This window comes from Myotis daubentonii, chromosome 10, assembly GCF_963259705.1.
Source record: "Myotis daubentonii chromosome 10, mMyoDau2.1, whole genome shotgun sequence".
NCBI lineage: Eukaryota > Metazoa > Chordata > Mammalia > Chiroptera > Vespertilionidae > Myotis > Myotis daubentonii.
The window spans coordinates 74,607,768-74,623,413 of record NC_081849.1 but is presented as its reverse complement, the minus strand read 5'-3'; the positions used below and the strand labels follow the sequence as shown (position 1 = coordinate 74,623,413).

The 15,646-nt window shown below is 43.9% G+C and overlaps 1 protein-coding gene across 34 annotated transcripts in view; it reads left to right on the top strand.

The window, feature by feature from the left end:
* The window catches only part of NRCAM (neuronal cell adhesion molecule), a 246,870-nt gene extending 242,248 nt beyond the window's left edge, over window positions 1-4,622 (top strand). For all 34 annotated transcript variants that reach the window (XM_059712821.1, XM_059655684.1, XM_059655682.1 and 31 more), the window contains one exon: window positions 2,130-4,622. In XM_059712821.1, the coding sequence (XP_059568804.1) occupies window positions 2,130-2,367 (238 nt within the window). In that variant the 3' untranslated portion in view covers window positions 2,368-4,622. The remainder of the gene's footprint in view (window positions 1-2,129) is intronic.
* The last annotated feature ends 11,024 nt before the right edge of the window (window positions 4,623-15,646 follow it).

Here is a 15,646-nt window from a genome sequence, read left to right as displayed (position 1 = left end):
GCTATCCACCTGGATAAGTCAACTCTTTTAAGTCTTTGATCAAGTGTCACTTCTTAATGAGGCCTTCCCTGGATATCCTAATCCTATTTACATGTCAGCCTTTAACACCCTCCCCTGGCACCTCCCATCCTCCCTGCTCAGCTCTCCGTTTTCCATGGCACTAATTACCTTCTGATATACTCTACAACTACTCTTTTAAATATGTTGATTGTTTATGTCTGTGTTTTCCCTACTAGAAGTAGCTCCGTGAGGTCAGGGCTTCAGTCTATTTTGTTTGCATCCCCACTGACTAGAACGTTATCTGTCCTACAATAGGCACTCAATAAACATTTATTAGCTAATGAATGGCGGCATGGATGATCAAAGAAATGCCATAGACTAGAATTCCCTGTATATTTCTTGGAACACTAGTTCCACAGAGCAGAATAAGATGAAGAGTAAGAATCCAGGTGACAGAATTCTGCTCCTTATTGAACTCTTCAGGGAAATTGTCTCATCAAGTCATGAGCAATACTTCACAGGAAATATTCAGGCAAAGCCTATAAGTTAATGACCAAAGATGTGCACGTTACTCTTGCAGCAGGTTGGAGAATGGATGATATGTCCCCTGAAGTGCCCCAAACACAGGCCACCGCAAGGTTCTGTGATACTTCCCCAGTTGTTTATTAGTAGTGGTGATAATATGGTTTATTCAGTTTATGACAGAAACTTGTGTTTTATTTGAAACAGGTAGTTTTCAATAGCACATGTGAACGTCTTATAAAGCTACTACTTTTTCCAATCTTAAGGTTTTATTCTTGGAGAAAAATTGAAAACACTAGTTAGGAACTATTGGCAAAAGAGCCAGAATATTTGTGCATCTTAAAATATTTGTATCTCAGCTAGAAGTGAAAGTCACTCTCAAAAACAGACGGAGCAATAAAGTCCCTGTACAAATTGGTGGGTGAGATACATCTAAGGCAACCTCTCTTTTTACATTAAGCCTTTTTATTTTTTACTAATTTTGTTTATGTTTTTTTAATCTGCCTGTATTTTTGTTCTTTGAAAGAAAGAAAAATGTTGTCGTTGCCTTTCTTTCTTTTTTTTTTTTTAAGCCAAATGTTACCAGTTAAAGAATAGGTCAGTGTGCATATGTAGTTACCTGACCATATGAGTGGATGTTCTAAAACATAATGATTACTCTTCCCCTTCCAGAGGTTCAACAGAGGAATAAAGGGTAAATGGGTCTTATAAAGATTTATTAAATTCCCCTCCCTAGATTCCCATCTGACTTGGATAGGCTGCGTGCCACACTTGGGAGGAGAGGAGAGGGGTAAAGAGGATACAAGAAATGCTTGCTTTTGCATTTTTGGAATCACTCACGCTCTAGAATATATTGACATGCCATTAGTAGCACTCACATAGTTCTCTTAAGTTAAATTGCATCTCTTTCAAAAATAATAAATCTTTGCCCATTAACTAAAATTCTTACAGAAAGAAATACTATATACTATCAGTATAAGAATTTTGCTTTTCTTCTTAGGCTATTTTCATTTGTTTCTTCTGCATCCTTTTAATGGAATTTGTAGGTCTCTTGAAAGGTAAGGTTGAAGTTTACAAGTCTGGCCTGCACTCAATAACAAAATTATTTGAAATGCAGGATTTTGCTGTTGCTTCTTGCTCAGAAAAAAAAAAAAATCCGTATTTCACACTTAACCAAAATCATTCTCCATTCATATCCAAGGAATCAGAGATACTACACTGTTTAACATACTAACTTCTCTACTTGCCATAATCTTTACCCCCTTCAGAATTCAAAATAGTGATGATTTTTATCTTTCTTCCGTTCTTCCTTTTTTAATGCTTGTGATTATTTCTGAACTGTTTCTAAATCAGGAGCCTGAATCTGACATTGATATTGACATGTACAATAAGAAGCCGTCCACCTACTGAAGATTTCATGATTAAGCCATTTCTGTGCCTGATTTTCATTCCAGCCACACCCCAGTCATTGGAGTCAGCCTGACGATTAGATTTGGGTAGAGAAGCTTGGGACTCCATCTGCTTTGTCATAATCGGCATGCTTGATCTTTCAGAACAAAGCATTTTATCAAAATACCAGTCTTGACGAAAATTTCTTTTTCTTCCAGTGATGCAGAGGACCACAAGCCTTTGAAAAAAGGCAGCCGAACACCTTCAGACAGGACCGTGAAGAAAGAAGACAGTGATGATAGCCTTGTTGACTATGGAGAGGGAGTGAATGGCCAGTTCAATGAGGATGGCTCCTTCATTGGACAATACAGTGGTAAGAAAGAGAAAGAGCCAGCCGAAGGAAACGAAAGCTCAGAGGCACCTTCTCCGGTCAACGCCATGAATTCCTTTGTTTAATTTGTAAGCTCTTTGCCAGTATCCCATTCCTCTTAGCAGGTTTATCTTAAGCACTTGTCAGTCAGCCTTCTCATACTGTGAACATAGAGGCAGGAAGGACACATGCTACTGTATGTTAGCATTATGAGAACAGTTAGAGCAAGAACATAACTCAGTCAAATGATACGTGAATGTGAACTGCAGTGCAAAGGGCATACATACTTTTTCATCCAAAATAGGCATTCTTGATTTTCTCAGAACTGAGAAAAAGAATACACAGATCATGTTGTTCCCTCTTCAGGATACAGTTCAATATGATGCATGGAAACTGCTGCACAGTTAAAGGACAGACCTGTGTGTGCTGTGAAAACCTGGTTTGATACTTTGTTTATACTGTTCTCAGCTGAACCCCCTAAATATGAATTCCGTTTTCATTGTCAAGAGTGTTACTGTAGTATTCTCTAGAACTTCAATGTCTTTGTGGACATTGTTGTGAAATTGGTGACTCCGTGTCTAGCTGTTAGTCTTTTCGGGAGACTGTTAGGAACAGGATGTACAGTGTATACTTGCTAAATGAGTTAATCACGACCGTCGCATTTGCTGATGCTTACTGAGACTCTGTTACCTGCTCTTTGCTCTTGTTACCTCGTAGCCTTCTTAATCTTCCGGGTACTACAGCAGTACAGTGTTCTACTTTTTACATCATCTCTACGTTCAGTTGTTTTTAGGCATAAACAAGGTGTATTGCAATGCATTTTGGCATTAGTGCCAGACAAAAAGAATCTCAGACGAATCACTCCCGTTCATTTTCAAAACGTATTCCAGAAAGCACAGGGCAAGACACATGCAGTGCCTTCAGACAAGCATTCCATAACACATGGCCTTCTGCGTCGAAGGTACAGTTGACTCAGAGTCCTAGATTACTGTCATGGTCTAAAAGTAACTTTTAAACAGCAGAGATCATGAAAACTTGCAATGCTGGAAAAAAAGGAAATGTGAAAAATAAAATTAGTAAGACACCTTATTTTAAGGAGCATTTCCCCATCACATTAAAAAGAGAAACGTTATCACCAACTGTATACATGATGATTTGGGGGGGAGAAGGGGTCTTTTATAGTTTCGACTAAAACAAGTCCCATTCAGTGAGAAAGATGTCAACTTGGTGTAAATTTTTAAAAACCACAAGTTATTCCAAAACTAAAAGCATACAACAGCATGCCACCAGGAATATATTCTTCTTTAAGTCTTCACCTATGTGGCAACTTTTGAAACTCTCTGCATTAAAAGACCTGTATGCAAACTGCTGTGGACACATTTCAGAATCTACAAAACCGGGGAAGTGCTCTGGGTAAGGCCCAGAGTCAAACGGATTACTATCTGCAGCTTCAAAGCACCCATATATATGCTACCGTATTTATGAACAATACCTATCAAATGGTTTGCCTCCACATAGGAAATTCTATAACAACCTATGGTTGAAGGAATGCTCAGTTTCATTTGCCAATAAATTGGTTTCTCATAACTTGCATCAAGTTTAATTTTAAGTAAAGCTTTTTATATGTAGATATTTTGTTGAATTTGTACATACACTTAAAATGTAGATGCTATATGCTTATAGGTGCCACATACAAATAAACATGCAAACAGTGTTTATGTTGTACTGTATAAGAAGTTAGCTAATTAATACAGTGCAAGGGATCGGAAAGCATTTCGGTACCTTTGGGTTTTTAGTTTCCTCTTTTGCTGTGAAGCTGACCTAGTGAACTATCCTACACATGGACAGCAAGTTTCTAGATGAACTCCTCCGAGCTTTGCCTGTGGGGCTCAGTAACCTAGTCACGTGGCATCTTTGATACGTGTGGGTAAAGCACAGTTTGAAGCAATCCCAGGTGAAGATGGCCCTAAATGCTTGTGTGTCTCCTCCTCTGCTTTTCACAGACCAGCCTTTCTAATGGAACCAGGCTTGCCTCGGTATCAGAGAGCACAAAGATAAAAGTTACTTTAAATTTGCTAGTGTTTGGGGGGAAACAGTGAGAATACAGGTTTTACTCTTCCCTAACGGTAGATGCTAAATTTATCTGTGCATGAAGGGGTCACTTCTGTAATAGTGCAACAGGTTTTGTATTAAAAGTTAAATGTGGTTTTAAAAGTCCCTCTCTTTTGTAATATTATCATGTTCCTAGTGGAGTATGAGTGTCCGATGGTATATGTAACGGTACAGGCAGGTACGGCTGGTTTTCCATCAAAAAGTAACTATTAAACAGTTTTGATCTCTTTGTGATTTTTTAACTTTTTCAAACATATATTTCCTAATGTTTTAAAAATAAGGAAAATTTTTATTTTTACTTTTTAAAGTGCACTATATGCAGAGAAAATCAAACACAAAACTGGACACATTATAACACAGAGGTAATAACATAGGGCTTATCAAAAAAATGTCGATGAAAAGCGGGAGTAGCTATTTCCAGCCTTTGAGACGCAGTCTGAGAAATCAGGGGCTGCTTCCTTTCCTGGAGTCTGCCCCCCACAGGCCTGGTTCCAGGCCTCGCCAGCCTGGCTTCCGCTGGCCGAGATCGCCACTCTCCAGCCACAGACACCTGCAATGCCTCACCCTTTCCTTCTCAATGAGACAGCTTGGGCATTTACAGATGTTACAGGTATGTCATCCACTTGCTTCTCCTCGGCCCTACTCCTTCCATCATCTCAAACCTGTCTAGCTCTGTGAACCGCCAACCTCCCGTTTGTCCCGCTGTTCCACCACCTGCCCTTATTCACCTGTGCCCTGGTCCCAGCTTTCCACCCACAAGACCTCCTGCTGGCACAGAGCTCCCCCTAACAGTTATTTGGATACCAGCATGGTACAGTAGTCACCCGCTTATCCACGCAGGATATGTCCAGGAACCCCAGTGGGTGCTTAAAACCTCGGATAGTACCAAACCTTATACATACTATGTTTTTTCATATACATACATATCTATGATAAAATTTAATTTATCATTAGGCACAGTAAGAAATGAATAACAATAACTAATGGTAAAATAAAACAATTATAGCAGTGATGGCGAACCTATGACACGCGTGTCAGAGGTGACATGCGAACTCATTTTTTTGGTTGATTTCTCTTTGTTAAGTGGCATTTAAATATATAAAATAAATATCAAAAATGTAAGTCTTTGTTTCACTATGGTTGCAAATATCAAAAAATTTCTGTATGTGACACGGCATCAGAATTAAGTTAGGGTTTTTCAAAATGCTGACACGCCGAGCTCAAAAGGTTCGCCATGACTGAATTACAGCAATAAACTATAATGAAAGTTATGTGCATGGCTTTGGGACCATTATGAAGTAAAATAATAACTAGAATACAAACACTGTGACACCAGACCGTCGATCTGATGACCACGACACCATTAAGTGACGAATGGGCGGGAGCATCTACAGCGTAGAGACGAGGGACAGAGGGATGATTCACACCTCATGCTGGACGGAGCAGGTTGACGCCTGGTGGTTTGCTGTTTAAAACTCATGACTTGTTTATTTCTGGAATTCTCCAATTAATAGTTTTGGACAACCATTGACCGTGGGTAACTGAAACAGCAAAAAGCAAAATTGCAGATAAGGGGGACTGTTGAATGTCAGGCGACGGTAAAATCCTCTACAAACCTTAGGATTTCTGGCACAGAGAGCATTCCCTTCAGAACAGAAGGTCGGGCCCTGCACTACACACTGTGGGCCCGACTCACAGTCGCCATTCTGAGGACGCTCATCAGGCACAGCTCTGCTTAGCCCAGGGGCTGGCAACCCGGAAGCCTGACCACAGAAAGCGTGGGTCCACTGACACCTCCTGGTTCAGGTGGTCTATAATGGGCCTGGCTTACTGTTAATGGCGGGTTTTAGAAATGGCCTGTGGAGGCAAGAGGCATACAAAGAACTGAATTCTCACCCACCCAAACTCGGCAAATCTCTCCCTCTCACAGATATTTCTACACGTGACCACCAGGGGGCTCCCGTGCTTCACTCAGTGCAAAAGAAACTGGGAAAGGGAAGGGTCTGGAGAAACTGTGCAAACTGCCTTTGATCATCAGACTGGTCTGACAGCAGAAAGTGATTGCCTGCTGCCACCCGGGGAAATGCGTTTGTCACTTCCCCTGATGGGTTCACAGCTCCCAGGGAGTAGCCGCTGTGAGCCTTGTTAATCCTCATGCTGACAGTGGTCAGGTGGCTGGGCTGGTCAGCAGGAGAGGGACGAGGAGAGTGCCTCCTGGCTCTCCCTAGGCACTCCTCACTGCTGCAAGTGGTGTGTGTGTGGTGGGGGGGGGGGGAGCGTGTCCTTAATATGTCCCCCCTTTCCCTAGAGCATGCCATTTTGACTGCCACCAGTGCTTTGATGTTGTGTGATTGATTGGCCAGCACAAAAAACACAGTTTGCACACACACCGCTTTTATTTCTACACTTTTTTTTAAAGCAGGAGAGGGTGAGAATACTACCACAGTGTTTACATTGAGAAAACAAATAGTTCCCAGGTTGAGATAGAAAGAGACCAGAACATACATTCCAACTCTGCCATCACCTAACTGTGTAACCATGTGTAAATGAAACCCCCCTTATCTCCCATCTCTAAGCCTCCATTTCTTCAGAAAACAGATGATTTCTAATACCCCTTTCTGCTTAAATCCCATGGTTCTAAACCGTACCCCCCCCCCCCAAACACACACACACACACACAAAAAAAAAAAACAACAACAAAAAACCCAAACTTATTTAGAGCGCCTATGACAGGTATTTGCTAAGTGGGGAGGACACAAGATGAGCTAAACCAGATGTGGTTTCTGCTCCCATGGTGCCTGGAGTCTGTTGTGAGAAGACAGACATTAATCAAATAACCACCTAAACGAATTTGTAAATGCAAACTGAGCTAAGCCCTATGAAGGGAAGGCACGCTGTTCTGTGAGAGCACAATGGAGGAGGCTGGCCTGTGCAGAGTGATCAGGAGCTCCCTGAGGAAGTGCGAGCTGAGAGCTGGGGGACAAGTGGGAGAAGAGAAGGAGAGACGAAGGCCCGTGTGCTGGGGGCAGACTCTGGGGCCAGGCCATGCTGGAACCTGAGGACCACAGGACAGGTTTTTCTACTTATTCAAGGAGCAGTGGAAAGTGGGGAGTAATTATAGCCGTTGAAGGGAGGAGTTCTACGATCAGATCTGTGTTTGGGGAGGAGGCAGGATTCCTGGGATTCAGTGTGGAGAACGGGTTGGAGGGGAGCCAGAAGACTGACAGGAGGGCACCAAGAAGCTTCGCAGCAATGTAGTCAAGAGATGGTACAGTTAGGATCTGGGTGGTAACGAGAGAGGAGGAGAGAAGTGGTAGATTCTAAAGATATTCAGGAAGCAAATTGATGGGAGTAAGAGATAGGCTATGGGGAGTTGAGGGTAAGGGAGGCTCTTAGATTTCTGATTTGTGTAACCAGATATGAGGTTCACTGAGGTAGGAACATCAGAAAAGAACCAGAATCGGGGTAAGTTATGAGTTCAAGTTATTAAGTGAGGAGTTTGAAAAGCCTCTGAGACAGCCAAGTAGAAATGACTAGTAGGAATTGGATATATGGGCTTAATGCTCAAAAGAAACATGTAAGCTGATGAGTGGTTATTGAAGCCATGAAGCACTGATGCAGTTTCCTAGAGAAAAAAAAATTATAGACAGGGCTGAGGCTTACACCCTATTAAGAAAAGCGTGTGTATAGATGGAACTCTAAAGGAGATGAATAAACGAGCCAGAGAAGTTGAAAAGAAATGACTTGTGTTGTCTTGGAAGCAAATGAAAGAGACCATTTCAAGAACAGAGAATGGTTTACAGTGTCACATGACGCTGAAAAATCAAGCAAAATAGGATTGGAAAATACTTTCTAGATTTGAAGACATGGAGGCCATCTGATACCTCAGTAAAAGCTGTTGGGTAGACTGTGGTCACATACTGCAGTGAGTTGAGGAGTGAGTAGAAGATGAGGAAATGGAGACGATGAGATTTGCCATTACCACATGGACAACCCATCTGTCCCTGGCTCAGTTCTTTGACATCTCTACCTCCATATTATAACCTAAACATCCCACTCTCCACCGACAATCTCTCCAACTTATGTCCCCTCCACTTTCTCTCAATCCTTTACCTTATTTCTTTTTTCCAGCATGGATTTTATGATTCATTATTTTTTTGTTTTATTTTTCAATTACAGTTTACATTCATATAGTTCATTATTTTTGAAACGCTCTTGCTTTACCCCAAAGTCTTTTGCCCTCTGTCTTTTCTAAATACCTGGGGAGGTATTGTGTTACTAGGGATGCTGTCTACTGTCTGCTTCTACTGCCTGCCCCTAGGAGCTGAAAGAGAGAACCGAGGTCAGCATCATTATAAAGTCATAAATATTTTCAAATGGTTCAACTCTTCACACTGCACAGTAGACCAACTAATTTTTCTCAGGTTAACTTACATTCTAACACTCAGTAATGACTTTTCTACTCTCCTCAAACATTCAACCCTGCCCCTTCTCCCAGCCAGCCTCACACATCACCCTCAAACAAAATGATTTTACATCATAATGAGCTAAAACAAGAAAAAGAAAGGCAGAGGTGGGAATTCCCTCACCTTCTACCAGCAAACAAAAATGCCTGCCTCAATATGCTTCCATCTTCGACTGCAACCAGAACCAAGGGTCAGCTTCCTGCTGCCATAAAAGCCAAACTCGTGAGGCAGGTGCTGGTGAAAAGGAAGGTGGTTTATTCAAGTGCCAGTCACCTAAAAAAGATGGGGGGCTCTTGTCCACATCTCTACATCTCAGTGCAGGAGAGGTTTTTATAAGGCGAGGGATGGAAAGCAGAACAAAGAGATCAAGGAGAGGGGGTTGGAAAATTCTGTACATGCAGGTCAGCATAGTCCAGTCTGATAACTGGGCAAGTGATGGTCTGGCGGGCATCATCCTGGTCTTCGTCGTCCTGGTTCTACATCATCCTTGTTCTACAGTTGAAGGTCAACCAATCTCCCAGAACTGAAATGACTGAAAGTCGGCATCTGCATCTTCTGAAGTTAATTTCTAGGATTCTTATGCAAACATGCTGTTTATTTACAAGCTGCATATTAGCCAGAGTCAGCATTTACAGAGACAGTATAAAGAGAATGGTGGGGTGGTTCCAGTTCTCCAGGATTACACTATCTCTTGTGAAAATGGAGGAGCTGTCCTTCCTCCTGTCATGGATCAGTCCTTCTTGGGTCTGAAAAACTTTCTCCCCCTGGGTGGATTCTCACCCATCAGTCACCCCTTCTTCTGTTCAACTGGGTTTTCTATTGACATTTAAACACACTTGAAGTTTCTCGATTCTAAAACAAAAAGACCCCTTTGAAACCTTTGATTCCCCACGAATACACTCCCTTCAGTCATCATGTTCTCTCCTCTACTTCGTGGTCAAAAATGTTGAAAAGTTGAAATAATAACCAGGAAAAATAAATGAGAATAAGCATAGAAGCTACTGTTTGCCAGACAGTGCATTCTTTGTTTCTTCTAAGGGCCTTAAAATGTCTCAAGTTTCACGTCACTTGTCCTATAGACACTGTCTTTCTTCAGCTGTAACCATGCAGCCATTATCTCAGTGAATGACTCAACCTTCTTTTTAAAAAGCCAGAGGTTCTCAGCCAGCACATTGAAATCACCTGGAGATCTTTAACGTCCTAATGCTTGCCCACGCACCCGTCAATTGTAATTGTCTGACACATGGCTTGGCATCGGCTCCCCAGAGGATTCTAATGTGCAGCCAAGACTGGAACCAATGTAAAGCTCTTGTGTGTGCACTTAAAGTAGCTAATAAACAAAATTTTTAATACATTTCTTTACACATATTAATCTCAAATTCTCTTGTATTGCCTCCTTAAAAAAAACCAAAAAACTAGGGGAAATAAATAGAGCATACATTGTTGGTGGGGGTATCAAATGGTATAGCACTTTGTAAAACAGTTTGGCAGTTTCTTAAAATGTTAAACATAAATTTACCATATGAGTCTGAAATTCCACTCCTAGGTATATATCCAAAAGATATGAAAAAATGTCTACATAAAGGCTTGTATGCAAATGTGCAAATGTTCATAGAAGCATTCATCATCATGGCCAAAAATATTATTCAAATATCCATGAACTGATGAATAAATTAACAAAATGTGGTCTATTCATACAACTAAATGGTAAATCCATGCAATTAAATGGAATACTATTTGGTAATGTTTTAAAGTACTAACACATGCTACAACATAGATGACCTTCAGTAACATTAAGCTAAATTAAAGGAGCCATACACAAATACCCTATTTCATGATTCCATCTACTTGAAATATCCGGAAAACCAAACCTATAAAGACTGAAAGTATCTTGTTGGTTGTCTGAGACTGGGAATGGGAACAAGGATTAACTGTAAATTAGTAGTTTGGTTGTTACCAGAGTGATAGAAATGTTCTAAAACTGGATTGTGGTGATGATTGCACATCTGGGTAAATTTACTAAAAATCATTGAATTGTATACCTACAACAAGTGATGTGATGTGTAAGTTATACCCCAATAAAGCTGTTAAGATCAACCATCCCTGGGCTTCTATGTGTCTGAGAAGTGCTCAAGGTTGTGTATAGATGAGGCTTATGAGTGCGGCAACATATAGGCCACTCCATGTCCCTGTCCTCTTGTTTCCTCAAGGACACGTCACAAGACCAGTGGTTCTCAAAGTATGGGCCCAAAACAGCAGCATCCACCCAATGTGTTAGAAATGCACGTTATCGGTTCATCCCACATCTCCTGAATCAGAAGCTCTGGGAATGGACCAGCATCTGTGTTTTACCTAGTGCTCCGGGCGATTCCAATGATGCTAATGGGTGAGAAACACTGCACACAATCTACATGCCAGGCTCTCTCCTCTCCCACCTGCGGGAATAGGAGTGATTTATCTGTTGAGGTTAAAAGAATAAACGAGGCTCTTTTCATAAGAGCAAAGAATTGAAATAACCCAAATGTCCATCAATAGGTAATGGATGAACAAACTGGTATATCACACCAGTATTTATACCAATGAAATACTAATCTGCATTTTTTTTAAATAAAGGAATAAACTACTGATAACGGTAAATCATTCTGCTGAGTGAAAGAAGCCAAACACAAAACTGTTATTTTTATGGGACAGGCAAAACTTAATTCATGACAGAAAGCACCAGCAGTTGCCCAGGGCCGAGGGAACTTTGGGGGCTGATGGAAATGGTCTATATTTTGATTATGGTGCTGTTTATAGGGTTGTATTCGTTGGTCAGAACTCAAAACTACATTCTTAAAATGGGTATGTTTTATTGTACATAGTTCTATCTCAATAAATTTGGTTTTAAAAGGAAGGAAAAAAAAGAAACTGGGTCTAAGTGACTCTCTCCGATCCTTCTCTCTGGTTTTCCAACCCAAAGAGGGGGCCCGGGCAGGGGACGTGGGGCAGGAGGCCCTTGGCTCTGCTCCTGTTTGCATGTGGTAAATGCAAGTAGTCTGGACCCAGACCTGCCTCCTGGAGAAAGATCTGCCAAAAGCCAGCTCTCCCCTGCCTCCCCCAGTGCTGGGTTCCATGGGGAGGCTCTCCGTGGGCATCTGAGTATGCATATCAGCTCTAATCCACACCCACAGCTCCCTGGGGAGGGCCTCCAGGTCTGGGAGACAGCCCCTTCCTAATTTATGTCTCCGTGCGACAAGGTGGCGATCCTGGGGCTTTTCTGAAGCCCTAGCTCGTTGCTGTCTCCAGCTTGGCGCTTCATGCCACTCCTTCTCTGTTCTTTATTTTTCTTTCTAGGTTTTTCCCTGTCTTCCTTCCTCCTTGCTGGTGCCTCTCTCAGTTTTGCTCTCCTGGGCCTAAACAGCCTCATATTTCCTAGCTTTCAATTCTCCATCCAAAGGAGGTCTAATTGTCATTTCAGAAGTAACCTATTCAAATATAAATATTCAGTTTCATACTCTGTAACTCTTCCCTTCCCTGATGCACCCAACTTAGTAAATGATACCACATTGGCTCAGGGTTCCAGTGACCCTAGGAGTCACTGTTTTTCCTCCCCCACCCCAACAAAGCCAACAGCCACTTCTCTATGTTTTTTCCAAAATGTATTGGATACATCCAGATAAAGATCTCCCATCTCCCAACTATCTCCTCTGGCCCACCTGCAAGCCAACACCACACAATAGAGCAGGGCTGGCAAACTTTTTCTTTAAAGGACCAGATAGCAAATAATTGAGGCTTTGCAGGCCATATGGTCTCTGTAGCAAGTACTCGGCTCAGCTGCTATAGAGCGTAAGCAGCCTCAGACTTAAGACTTATGGCATGTAAGATACCTAGACAAATGGGTGTGGCTGTTCCAATAAAACTTTATAGTAATAGCTGTGTTTTGTGCTGGTCTCAGCCTATCGATAGTGATGCTATCAGCTAGAAATGCCCGGGGCAAGAGTTCCATCCATTTCAGGAACTCTTGCCTGAAACTTACGGAGTGCCTCTTTAAGACAATCGTTAGGACGCTCAATGAGGCCAGCCAGCTGGGAACGTTTACCTGGGTGGAAGTTCCAAAGACTATGAAGTTGGAGAGTCTGCTGTTGAGTCTCCTCAGAGGTGAAGTGTTGCCCTGGTCAGAGTCAATGTCTGTCTACCCAAAGGGAACAAGAATCAATGCAGTAAGGAAAGAGATGGCCTGTTCTGAAGAGGAATTCCAGGAGGAGTCCCGTGTAAGTATCCATGATCCTGGGGCTCTATCTGGAAGACCAGCAGAGGGGACAGCTGGCCGATGAAATGGAAGAAATCCCTCTGCGGGAGAGAGTGTGGTGGGCCTTCCCGGGAGTGTGTCCCCTTCTGGATAGCCTCTGTCCTTTGGTTTGGGAGCAGAGAGTGCACTCGTCTACCAGAACCTTGGCTGCCAAAGAGGGATTCCCCTGGCGTGAGCCCAAGCTGTTCAGGGGTGAATTCCCTGGTGGCGAGAGGTTGCAGGGCCCATTTTTCAAGTTGGTGAAAAGGGTTTGTACTCTGAGGCGTCTGTACTTGGCTGCGTGTGGAGGGCTAAGCGAGGGAGTCCGCGATAGTGTTGAAAACAGCGTCTGGTGTGGAGCAGTTCGTGTGGACAGAAACATAAGCAGCAACGATAGAACTGGGGACCCTGCTCATGTCTTCCCTGACTGGCTGCCCCAGGTGGGTGTGCCTTGTATGAGGAAATTGTCCTCAGCCGTTGGCGAGAGCAAACCTCAAGGCCTAGCAATGGCCCAGGAGCTTGAAAATGTAGCTGCCTGAGAAAGTGTCCCTGAGGGCTAGGTGAACAGCTCTGCCACTAGCAAGGCGTCTGAGGCGGTGGGATGCCCGCCACCAGCGCTGCACCGCACACAGTGGTGGTCAGCCATCAGTGAGGAACCTGACTCCCTGTTCTATGCATACAGTGGTGGTCAGCCATCGATGAGGAACCTGACTCCCTGTTCTATGCATACAGTGGTGGTGCGGCCATCAGTGAGGAACCTGACTCCCTGTTCTATGCATACAGTGGTGGTGCGGCCATCAGTGAGGAACCTGACTCCCTGTTCTATGCATACAGTGGTGGTTCGGCCATCAGTGAGGAACCTGACTCCCTGTTCTATGCATACAGTGGTGGTGCGGCCATCAGTGAGGAACCTGACTCCCTGTTCTATGCATACAGTGGTGGTTCGGCCATCAGTGAGGAACCTGACTCCCTGTTCTATGCATACAGTGGTGGTGCGGCCATCGGTGAGGAACCTGACTCCCTGTTCTATCTTGGGCTGCTGCCCCGCCCCCGCGCCCTTGCCAGGGGCTTCCCAAGTGGCCAGAGGGGAGGGAGCAGGGAGCATTGCTGCATCCTTGCAGGCTCTCAGCGAGGGGCTGAGTTTGGGGGAAGCCACATTCTCCTGTAATTTGAAAGACCTTTGACATCAGAGTTACCCTCTCCTGAAGGTACCATTTCTACTTCACCATTTCTATTTCTCTATCCCAGCGCCTATAGGAACTTGGGTACAGAGTGGTACTGGGTGGGGGCTGATTATGGCCTCTATTTCTAAAAGAGCCTAACAGGATGCCAAAGCTGGCATTTAAGAGGAGAGTTTCAGGATGCTGCTGGGGCTGGGGGCAGAAGCTTAGTCCAAACCCACATAGGAAGTCAGACAGACTCATGTTTGGTCCAGAACTCCAGGAGGCACAGTCAGGTGTGGCCACGGACTCAACTCGGACTGTGGAGCCAGCGGGACAAAGGTAAGGCTCGTTGGGCTGCCTGTTGGGCAGTTTCTAAAGCCCACTCTCGGGCTTTATCCCAATGGGAGCTGGCAGACCTGCTTGTGGCTGCAGAAATAGGGCGCAGAATCAGTGAGAGGTGAGGAATGTGTTCCGGAAGGACATGAGAAGACCCTGGGATGTGATTGACAGTTGACTGTTGGGGGAATTTCCCGGCCCTGAGAAGATGCCCAGAAACTTGATGGTGGAGGCGGCGCCTTGAATCTTGTGGAGGGCAGTTGCCCAGCCGTGCTGGTGTGGGTGGTCTGTGAGGGTGAGCGCATCTGCCTGTACGGCCCCCTCAGAGGAACCCCTGCACGTAGGTCGTCAGTATAATGCAAGATGGCACTTTCCAGTTGGCGGCAGAGTTTATGTGCAATTGCAGGACTGTTTCAGTACCTCGTTGGGAGCCTCTAAATGAATATATACTGAGCCCCTTCCAGAGTGAAAGCAAGTGGGCCTGGGATTCCTCCATGATAAGCACAGACTAGAACATACGAGCTAATTCAAAAATTGGAAGGACGCTCCTCAGCCATTGTATGTCCTCAGTCAGTTGTGTATATAATTTAGGAATTAGAACCTTCATCACGGGAACCTGAGCACTGAGGTGTCAGTAAGCAGTGGCGGGTCTCCATCGATGGGTGGCTGGTTCAAGGACCAGCCAAACGGGATGTTGAAAGGGGAGGTTGTGGGCTCAATGACCCCATCTCAGGTTTGCTGTTAATGACGGGGCATGAGCCTTCAGTGCCCTGCTTCAATGAGTGTTTACCGTCCTGACCTCAGGAGGGAGACTCACCGCGGGTGTCCATTTGGTGAGTCTCACCAGGAAGACCAAGAAAATTGGGCTTGTAACACGGGGCACGGGCACGCCACCATGTCTCCATGTCTACAATAAAGAAGGAACCAGCGGGGCCACCAGATGAAGCTCTTTGGTGTGAATGGTCCCAATAGTTACATCCAAATGGGTTTGTAACCTTTGATGGTTTCACCAGCAATGCCC